Genomic DNA, 10,883 nt, shown 5'->3' with positions numbered 1-10,883 from the left:
CCGTTTACGTTGGAGAAAGCCAGAAGAAGCGATTCGTGATCCCGATATCATTCTTGAGCCAGCCTTTGTTTCAAGACTTGTTGAGCAAAGCTGAAGAGGAATTCGGATTCAGCCATCCAATGGGCGGCCTCACCATTCCTTGCAGGGAAGATGTGTTCGTCGATATTGCCTCCCGTTTAAGCAGCAGGACCTGCTAGAAGAAAAAGAAAACTACACAATTTTGAAATGTATGTATGTATGTATGTAAAGCTTCAACCTTGGATGCCGGGTTATCTTGTACAGCTCTCATAGGTAGACAATTGTTTTCATGAGCGTCGATTCTCCCACGTTAAAATGAATTGTGAGGAGTTGAATCAGACTGGTTGTCAATCGTATACTATACCTACAGTTTTCCCAGATGTCGTAAGTACAATAATAATAAAACAATAAAATTTTGTTCCGTCAAAACCTTTTCGATCTTTAAAGCTTTGGATTCTCATGTCAGAAATTATCACCTTTAAACCAGACATAAATCATATAAGAACTACCAAACACTAAGTCTGAAGTCGGTGCTGCCAATTATGACGACGACTCAAGCTGTTGTTAATGGCGGAGCAAGGAGCCATCCAATCGCTCAGATCTTGCATCACTGTACTCAAAATAAGAATCTAAGAGGTATTAAGGCAATTCATGCTCACCTGCTAATAACAGGGCTATTCTCTTTCACCCCTACTCTGCAGACCAAGATTATTTTCGCGTACGCCACATGCCTTCCTCAGACAAGCAACCTCCTAGTCCGGACCTTAACGAATTCTTTGAAATGCCTCAATCCCAGAAACCCTTTACTCTTCAATTCGATCATCTCTGGTTTTTGTGAAGGTGGGTTTCATTCACTTGCTTTACACACCTTTTCTTTTATGCATTTAAATGGCGTTTACATAGATTCATACGCGCTGTGTAGTTCCTTAACGTCTGCGTCCTGCGTCCGAAGCCTTAAGTTTGGGCAAAAAGCTCACGCCTTTACAGTAAAATCCGGTTGGTTTTCCAGTGTGTATGTCGGTTGTGCTATGATCGACTTATACGCGAAATTGCAGTGTATCAATGATGCAGCACAGTTGTTCGATGAAATTCCTGTGAGAAATAGTGTGTGCGCTAATGCACTAATATCAGGCTACACTGAAGCTAAGATGTGGGCTGAAGCGCTTGCATTAGCTAGAAAGATGCCGTCTTTAAATTTAGAGTTGGATAATTTCACTTTTTCAGCAGCTTTACGTGCCTGTGCTGGGCTCTCTGCGGTTGAATTGGGAATGCAGGTCCATGGTTGTGCTATTCGTAAAATTCATGATATGGAAACAGATGTGTTTCTGCAAAGTCTGTTAATTGAATTGTACGGCAAATGTGGACTTGTAGAGAAGGCAATGCAAGTATTCAACATGGCAGGGTTTCCACAGAGAAGGGTGAGAAATAGAGATCTTGTTCTTTGGACTTCAATGCTTGGGGCGCTTGGAAAGAATGGGAATTATGAACAAGTGATTAGGTTGTTCAGAGAAATGGTAGCTGAGGGAATCAAACCGGATGGTGTGGCATTTTTGACCGTTATCTCAGCTTGCAGTCACACTGGCCAAGTAAATCTCGGGATGGAGTATTTTGAATCAATGGCTCGCGATTATGGCTTGGAACATAGTCCCGAGCACTACAGCTGTCTGATTGATTTGCTTTGTCGAGCAGGGGAGTTGAACAAGGCATGGAAAATGGTAGAAGAGGCATCCTCCAAAGGGAATAGCAACTTCACTGTGTCCATGTGGGGGGCCTTGCTTAATGCCTGCAATGATTGTGGCAATGTTGAATTGGGTAAATTTGCAGCTCAAAGAGCCATTGAATTGGATCCTAATAATGATGGGATATATGTTCTACTATCCAACTTATATGCCAGAAACTGTATGTGGAATGAGATCGAGCAACTGAGGGAATTTATACGAGGAAAGGGCCTAAAGAAAGACATTGGTTCTAGTTGGATAGATATTGTGAATTGAATTAGAACAGTTCTTTGACACTTTGACAGATTCACAAATCAGAAGCTGGTGCTCTGCTACTATAACTATTTTCTTACGTTCCATGTACATCTAAGCAGTCCAAGCTCATTATAAAGGTCAAACTCAAAGCAACGTAAGGGAAGGATGATGTGCCTTCCTTATCTCAGTTTACTATGGTGCCATGAAATTAATAAGAAGTTGCTTTGATTTTCAAGAGAGATAACTCGATAGACATTCAACAGTTGATCATGCTAAGATATGCTAACTGGAAAACGCCTTTTAGAACATTAACAAATGCCCAAAGATCATAAATTTGATCATCTGCTCTACCTTCATTCAGCAAGTTTCAACCTTGGAAGTCAATGGCAAAGAAGCATGATAACTTGGCATCACGGTACCATTCCAAATTCTCAGAACGTGCCCAATTATATGAAAAGGTTACATTTTTCAGTATTCTCCAGATTACTCACTATTTATTTTCCTTAATTACCATAATCTGTTTATTCTTAAAGCGTTTCACCGCATTGTATGTTAAATAACTGGTTTATTCACAGCTTGATATTAGTTTTTAATAATTTTGTTATGAAAAGTTTGCATCTTGGCTTGTTAAGAAGTGTAGCTAAAGTTGTTCCTATTTTCTCATTGCTTAATATTTCCTGAAAAGTGAAATATCTTTCAGTACTCTTTAGTATCAATAGGTATCAGCCTTGTAAATGGACTTTTTGTGTTTGCAGAGCATCTAGTAATGATATGCTAGTGGAGTGGAATGATAAAGCATGCAATTTTTCAATCTAGTCTTTATTATACAACAATACATATGATTGTGACAAACTAACATCATTACTGTATACTTTGATCCTCTCTTCTTTTCCTTGTTTATATATGTAACAAAGTTTACTTTAAAAAGAGGGAGAGAGAACAGCTTCTAGAAAACAAACTTTATCCTAGTTATGTTGCATTGCACTCTACCATTTTAATTATTGAGGTTCACCATGTTCTTGTACTAGTGTTTTTTACTGTTTTCTCTGCATGCAGGTACTCCATCTGCAGGTCTTTTTGATGCCTAATGTATGGTCATTTATAGTTACTAAATTCCCTGTGGGTCCTTCAAAATTATTTTTTGATGTTTCCATATATTTGTAGTTTCATTTCGTACTATATTTTCCCAATCTTTAATTTATGTGTGGAGGACTTCATACATGTTTGATACGTGAATAGTAGTTTTGTTCGCTCCTAGCATAAAACGAACCATGTTAGACCGGGTTCTGCCTGCAAAGCTCGACTCTTACTTAGTCCAGAGCTCTTCAACATGATGCATGAACACATAGCAACCTGCTTACCATTCCTCGCCCGGGCTCATGCAGATGGAGGGTAATGTTCGTTTCTTACTTTAAGGGGAGCAGATAACCAAGAAAAGCAGGAAATGAGGTAAGTTTTACGAGTTGGGGTGGAAGTTAAGTTTGAGGAATGGAATGGCCTGGGGACCAGAGAGATGATGTTAAACAAGTAGTTGCATGCAAGTTGCAAGTAGTTGTGGGTGATCTGGTAAAGGCTTGGAGAATATTGTCTTGAGTGGTAAGATTAGCAGGAAGAGGGGGCAAGAGTAACGTGGCCTTCATGTGCTATACGGAAGGTTGAGTCTCCATCAAAGTAGAATGAGCAAATGTGGTTGGTGAATTATTAGTTTCTTTGATGCACTTGCAAAGGGACCACATTTCTTCATCTCTTCATCCACTATTCCTGCACTCCCATTTCATTTGCTGAGAGATCAAGCTAAGCTAGCTACTATTATGTGGTAGGTTGCATTGTATGTGAATCACATCAACATAAGTGCATAATTTTAGTTTCTAATCATATTGTGGTTCAACATATGTAATTGACAAGCTGTCACAGATAGTGGCTGGTTTAAACTGATTGCATGTCTTATAGCAAAGTCATCTGAGTACAAAGGACCCAACAGAATGACAGAACGATTCTCTTACTTATTTGTCATAAATCTTGTTTAGCTCCATCCTATTTCTGAATCGAGTAACGAGAGTTAAGGTAATAATCTTGACCAACACTTAATTATGTTGCATCTAATTGATTCCTTCAAGTCAATTATGAGAAAACACCTACCTTGGCTGGTAAACAGGTTATCTGTCTCACAACACCATCCAGCAATATATTCATCATATATATACATCCATCCTAACTAACTAAATTGAGAAAAGACCCATAATGTGATTGATTAATTAAGTGAAACAAGATTAAGTGATGTGGTTTCAGGTGTTGAGGTTTGCCATATATAAAAACATATATATATAGTTGAAGTTGAAAGGTACATGTATGGGCAAGAAAAAACGGTGAATTAAGCTAGCTAGGGGGAATCAAATTAAAGTGGTACAGTACTAAAAAGGACCTGGAGGATGTACAGAGCAAAACAAAACGAGAAGACAGAAATGTTGGATCCGGATGTGTATATATGCGCGCACTATCAATAAAAAGCATTTATTTTATTTTGTTAGGCTTTCTAAATGTATAGTTTTTCTGAGCCTTAGAACATGCAAACCCTGACCTCTTTTCCCAACAATGGACCCATATACCAGTGATTCACGTTCCACAAGGGTTACCAAAATCTCCCTGGGAGGAGGACCACTTCGCAAATATCCACCTTTTTTTTTTTTTTTTTTTTGCTATTTTAGATTTAATTTGCCTAGTCTTTTGTGTGTGTGTATATCACAAGTCACATGCATGTGGAGCACTAGGATAGAGACAGGGTTTTAGTGCCAAAATCAAATCACAATTAAAGTGATTTAACATGATTTTCCATGGAAGTTAATATAGTTAAGAGCATTATTATAATGTTAAAATGGTATTCACAAATTATTTTTAAAACTTGATATGATTGCTGATATTTCTAAAATGGTGAAGAAAGAAGTTTAAAAAGGTGACAAACGTTAAGAGTGACACAAAAAATCTAACCATAGTGTACACTGTATACACCTCTTGCCCATGGATGTAGCAATGAAATGACAACCAGGCAAAGACATCTTCCCCTTATTCTTTTTGTTGCAAGAAAATCAATAAATGGACAAGTTCAACAATTAATGATTAAGGGATTGTTCGACAAAGTGGCAAGTTTAGCAGCCTTTCGAAAATGTGGTAGCATATAAAGAAACAAAGTTGTCCCTTTGCTACAAGCCATATAGCTTTTGAAGTAATATTAAGCACTTAATCTTGACAAGTACTATTAGAGCCAAGGTCACGGAGAGGAGGCTGGCAGATGTTGGGAATGAGGAATTAATCTAAGTTATTCATATTTTATAATTAAAAAAAGTCCATAAATTACCCTCGTTGAAAGTCAACCGTTTGATCAACTTAGTTGAGATTATCCCCTTGTCATATCTCATCTCGGGCATAGGCATGCGTGGCCGGTGTGGAAAGTGGTGTGGTCGACCAAACTAAAAATAAACACGTACGTACGTACCCTGAAGCGGTACGTGGGTAGAGTAGAAATGATCAGAGCAAAATAAAAGCAGAATGCATGTGCATGGCAAAACACTTGTAAAAATGGGCAGAGAGATTCAGGCATCGTTTTTCTGTTAGTCGCCTGTCACCCTACGAGTAACGATAAACGTAACTATGCTACACATACTATGGCTAGGTTAATTAGGTGGTGGTTTGCGGGTCAAACGGCTGCATACTTTCCGGTAGTTTAGGCACATGGATTTCTGCTTCCTTATTATTTCAAACCGATTCTTAAAATCTACGGAGTATCTTATGCTTTTTTGAATTCCGGCACTCTTCTCGTAGTAAAAAAGGGCATCACTCCCTCGAAACCCTCAACAATTGCTACACTCCAATGTACCAAACCACTTTTTGTGACCATCAGTTTCGTACACCAACGTACCACCCTCTATTATTCATCTCGAGTATTTTCAATTCCTCATTCTCTGTTTGGTTATTCAATTTTTTGTAACAGTTTATATTCTTAAAAGTCATTTTGCATTAATCAATTATCAGTTAATTACTAAACATCTTTTTACAACCAAGTAATGTACTAATGTTATCAGCTAATTAAACTCACTAACAACTATTTGTCAAAAACCTGGATGTGTTAACCTCACCTAATAATTAAGTTGCATTTAAAAATGATTAGAGGAATTTAATGCTTGAAAGAGAAAGTGTTGCAGATAAGTTGGGACAGGGAGGAAATAAGAGAGATGGTTTGAAAGGTAAGGTGTCGCCATTTAGAACCCAGCCTTCCAGCTGTGAAAGGCAAGTTAATGGTGAGTGTAGAATGGGACGACCAAGAAGGATAACCTTAATTATATATATTCTTCGTTTCATGTGGCTTATGTAATATGTATGATGAATGTATCTCAACTTATTAAGAGTACACTTAATCTTTTTCTGGGGAAAAATTATGAAGGGCCCGGTTGCCATTGGAAGGGTCAACAATGACTTGTAAAACCCATTGGGTATGGCCCCCACCATGTCCTTTCACCTTGTACACGGCCCCCAAAACACCCGTGTTCTGTCCTTGCCTCCTACACCCAGAAGAAACCACCCCCCTACCCCACCCTCAACAGGCAGCGAGCCTAGCTAGCTATTTTCTTCATAAATACCTTACCTTTCATAGCTCCATTCTCCTCACCTGACCGCCACCACCACCACCAAGAACAAATTTTCTTTCTTTTCTTCTCATTCTTGAATATTCATTCTTGAATATATATACAATTATAATGGGTATCAGAAAATCGAGCAAGCTTCCGCTACAAGCGGCGGTGCTGAAACAAATTGTGAGAAGATGTTCGAGTTTGGGGAAGAAACACGGGTACGATGAAGAGGGACTGCCGGTGGACGTTCCCAAGGGTCACTTCGCGGTTTACGTTGGGGAGAACAGAACAAGATACATCGTACCAATCTCGTTCTTGAGCCACCCGGAGTTTCAGTGTCTCCTCCAACGCGCCGAGGAGGAATTCGGGTTCGACCACGATATGGGCATCACTCTCCCCTGCGAAGAAGTCGTTTTCAGATCTCTAACCTCCATGCTTCGATAGACAGTTAGCAACGTTTGCATGCATGAATCCGAGGACGACGACGGAATTAATAATTATTAACGTTTGCTGCCGGCGGTTCAGGGAATATATATAATGCTCTCTCCATCTGCAACTTAATTACTTTAGTTTCTAGCTAGCTAGGTTTATGATTTCTTAGCTTGTTTTTTTAACTCATTTTGGGTCATGGATTAATGACCTGACCTCAGCTCGATCTAACCCGATCGATCCATGAAATGTTGTCTTTTTCATGGGTTTAGATTTGTAAGAAATGTACTAGTTTTTTTCCCTGGTGGTGGTGTGTTTCATGCGCCCTTTGGGAGAGTTAATTAATGTCATGCTTTTAATTTGCAAGCTAAGGATCAACTTCAATTCTTATTATCTAACTTATCATCCATTTTAACGGCGGCTTGTCTAACCAATTCTTCACACAGCATTAGCTAGATCCAATTATTTGGATAATGCGTGAGTGGATGTTCATCATATAGATGAGAGACATATATTGATATAATATGTGAGTTTATCATATTAAGTATATATCTAAGCATGACAAAAACTTGTTTGAGACGGTCTCACCACCCATGATACCTGTCAGATCTTTGATTAATGATGTCAAAGAGCAGACTCGTCTCACGGATTGAACTTGTGAGACGTCTCACACAAGTGTTACCCAAATAGCATAACATGGGAAGGCTAGAGCCGGGGGCATGGCTATATACTTTTTTTTTTTTTTTAAATACCAAGTTTAAAATGGAAATTAATTTATGTCCTTCTATCTAAAATTGATGTAGGGCGTTGGTTCACAGATGCTTTGGCATCCGATCCATAGTTATATAATAATTTGAGCTGGTCCTGTGCCATGTTTAAGTGTTTATTATTATTATTATTATTATCACTTATGCACTAATTAAATATATATACATAATGTTAACGAAAATCAAACATATATATTATTGACAATGGCAATATAATGATCCCTGCTGCTTCTATAGTCTAAAGTTCATTCGGATTCCAGGGCCTTAAAAATCAGAACAAAATACATAGCATTGAATTGTTGAAGTGTTGAACAGTTCGTAAAAATTAAGGAAATCTATATATGCGGCAACAAGAGGTTATGGCTTTTGGTTACGGAGGTACTGTTATTAGTACAATGCCACTGCTGTTTCAACTTTCCGTAACCAAATACTCCGTAGTAGAACGTACGGCTATAAACACTTTAGTTACCACCCAATCCAAATTCCAAAGCAATATAAATTAGAGAAGTCATATCATCTTCACGCCTCTCATAAAAGCTGTGGATCTTATTAAATTACTACGGACACACTCCATTACTCATACTCAATAAATGCAAATTTGTGGGGACCTAACCAAGCTAACCAGAGTTCTTAATTCTATAGCCAAACACAATAGTAATTTTCTGAGAGGTTCTAAGGACAATCACAATAGTAATTTTTGAGGAGTTTTTACAAGTGATAATCTTATGTGAAAGAGTCGAAGAGAGAAAGTAAATCCAGCCAAGCACAGCGCATAAATTCCATGCGTCACAAGCGCGGTGATCTGACCCTTTTCTTTTTTCAAATTTTGTTTTTCTTTTCTTTTTTTCCTTTTACCATTCCCTCTCATGTTCTCTTTTCTAGTGCAAAAACTCCTCAAAATCTATACTTATTGAAAAGTCACTAAGTCGAACAAGGACTTTCTCGAAAATTGATAAATGCAAACTTGTCATATACACACAAAATACTTGCTATGATAGTCCATTATAGGTGGGCGAATGGGCGCAATAAGTGTCTGCTCTTACGAAAGAGGCTAACCATGCCCAGCCAACGATCCAACCCAGTCAACTAAGCAATCCACCGTACATCCCATTATGTTTTTTCATGGAATAAATTCAATAAAGTACTCCTTGGAGAAGCCATGGCATAGATGCAACAAAAACATGTAACGCTTGACAAGAAGATAGGAACCAATATACAAACGTTTACACCTCTGACAAATGAAAAACTTGTGAAGCAAGAGCAAAAAGTTTTGTTCCCTTTGGAGTTTGGGCAATCATAATGTATTAAGAACTTATTTGATAATAAATGTAATTCACAAGCAAAATTGAACAGTTAACCAGTAGAATATGATTGTCCTACGCATCAAGCGACAATAAGACATGTGAAAGGGGGGTCTCTCAAATATTATTTTGATCAGGCTGCAGCATCTCCACAATATCCACTTCAGTGATGTGCCTTTGCTTCCGCCTTTTTGTGAGACTTTGCCTTGGCCTGTAAAAATAAATGTAACAGTTTCTTGATTACAACCATTACATATTAGTCTGGAATATACAGTTCACTACTTCACTTGAACCAAGACACGCATCACCATGTTGTAATGACATTCATCTTACAAAATTGTTAGCTCAAGCAATTGCCAGAGAAGTTACAGGTGAAGTAGCAATAATCAAATCCTTCTCAAGGATGAGCCAAAATAAATAAACAGAACACAAATCGCTAACTGATGGATCACGCCATGCTGATGAAACTATAATGCATAATATCACAAATCTAAAGAAGCTGAGATCTCAATTAAGTACATATTGACAATTAGGAGAACAAACACAACTGAATCTTCATCATATCTAACGATAAGAGAAGCCATTCAGCAGTGATGCCAAACAAATAAGGTATTGGGATATGGACCCGTGTATAATTATGATGCATGGATTGCCCCCTAATTCCTAAAACATGGCTAAAAAACACATTAACACAATCTCAAAAACCTAATTTTGTCATGTCAAACTCACACAAAAAGGCCAAAACTGCTTATTCAAGATTGAACCTCTATTCTAGAAACCATTATGTTTTATATCAATGCAGTCACAACGATTCAGATGCAATAAATTCATTTGATTTACTATAATTGGGTATTCTACCACGAAACATTTAGTGAAACAGCAATCCAGCAACAAAAATTTAAAGAATCAATCAATAAAAACATAAATCAGATATCATCACGGGAACTTTCAATCGAATCCCTGAAACCCTGACCCTACAGCTACCAATTATGTGCTACGACTGAGAAGTACATGAGGATTAGGCATATATTCGCAAAATGAATCACGCACTAAACAGCAATTGACTTAAACGATTACCCTGAGATACTTGAGCTTTACGTTTCCGTATACAAGTCCGAATGTGAATGCCGATGCACGAGCCACCTACAACCGATCAATCATACAACACCAAATCAGCTCCAAATCGCAAAATTGTACATAAATACATCCACACCGATATAAGTATGGAAGTGTGTTTTGATCGCAGTGAAAAAACATGGAGGAGAAGAATTTGTTACCAAGGCTAAGGTGCTGGTTCCAGAGTAGGGTCCCGGTGGAGGCGCCATTGTTGACTGCAAAGCGAGCAGAAGGAGAACGTGCTTTTGCTCAGATCTCTCTACAACCCTAGAAATCGAAGACTCTGCTCTTTTCTCGGATGCGTCTGCTTATACAAGTGCGGTGGGGTGGACCATTCTCTTTGGGCCTATTCATAATTTTGTCTCGGGCTGTAGGTGAACATATCATGGCCCAAAATTGTAAAATTTAAAGACGGTTTGATTGGATGTAATTTCCTTGCAATTAAATTGAAATTTATTGAAGTCTTAAATTAGCTGTTTGTTTATAGGGAATTATAAAATTGAAATTATTTTTAAAAAGTGAATAGAAAATAAATTGTGCGTAAAAATTTAAATGAATTGTCTCCAAAAAAAGGGAAAAAATGAAAACATGATTAGAAAGAAAATATGAGAGGATATTTTAAAGTGATATGGAAGAGTAAAAGGAAGAAGTATCGCG

The 10,883-nt window shown here is 37.9% G+C and overlaps 2 protein-coding genes and 1 long non-coding RNA gene across 3 annotated transcripts; 2 read left to right on the top strand and 1 right to left on the bottom strand.

Moving 5' to 3' along the window:
- Positions 1–213: 213 nt before the first annotated feature.
- On the top strand, positions 214–3,907 carry LOC109164621 (pentatricopeptide repeat-containing protein At2g33680-like). The gene is made up of 2 exons (XM_019313140.1): positions 214–2,449; positions 3,048–3,907. Exon 1 carries the CDS (start codon positions 561–563, stop codon positions 2,010–2,012), a length of 1,452 nt encoding a protein of 483 aa, XP_019168685.1. The 5' UTR covers positions 214–560; the 3' UTR covers positions 2,013–2,449; positions 3,048–3,907.
- A 2,757-nt stretch (positions 3,908–6,664) lies between these two features.
- On the top strand, positions 6,665–7,413 carry LOC109164622 (auxin-responsive protein SAUR50-like). The gene has a single exon (XM_019313141.1). It carries the CDS (start codon positions 6,740–6,742, stop codon positions 7,055–7,057), a length of 318 nt encoding a protein of 105 aa, XP_019168686.1. The 5' UTR covers positions 6,665–6,739; the 3' UTR covers positions 7,058–7,413.
- A 1,565-nt stretch (positions 7,414–8,978) lies between these two features.
- On the bottom strand, positions 8,979–10,564 carry LOC109164560. Its single transcript, XR_002051423.1, has 3 exons — positions 10,388–10,564; positions 10,188–10,253; positions 8,979–9,321 (listed from the first exon to the last, which is right to left on the bottom strand). It is a non-coding gene; the product is annotated as an uncharacterized LOC109164560 (long non-coding RNA).
- Between the last annotated feature and the right edge of the window lie 319 nt (positions 10,565–10,883).

This window comes from Ipomoea nil, unplaced genomic scaffold (genome assembly GCF_001879475.1).
Source record: "Ipomoea nil cultivar Tokyo-kokei standard unplaced genomic scaffold, Asagao_1.1 scaffold3069, whole genome shotgun sequence".
NCBI lineage: Eukaryota > Viridiplantae > Streptophyta > Magnoliopsida > Solanales > Convolvulaceae > Ipomoea > Ipomoea nil.
The sequence above is the reverse complement of the archived record's forward strand: the minus strand, read 5'-3'. Positions and strand labels throughout refer to the sequence as shown.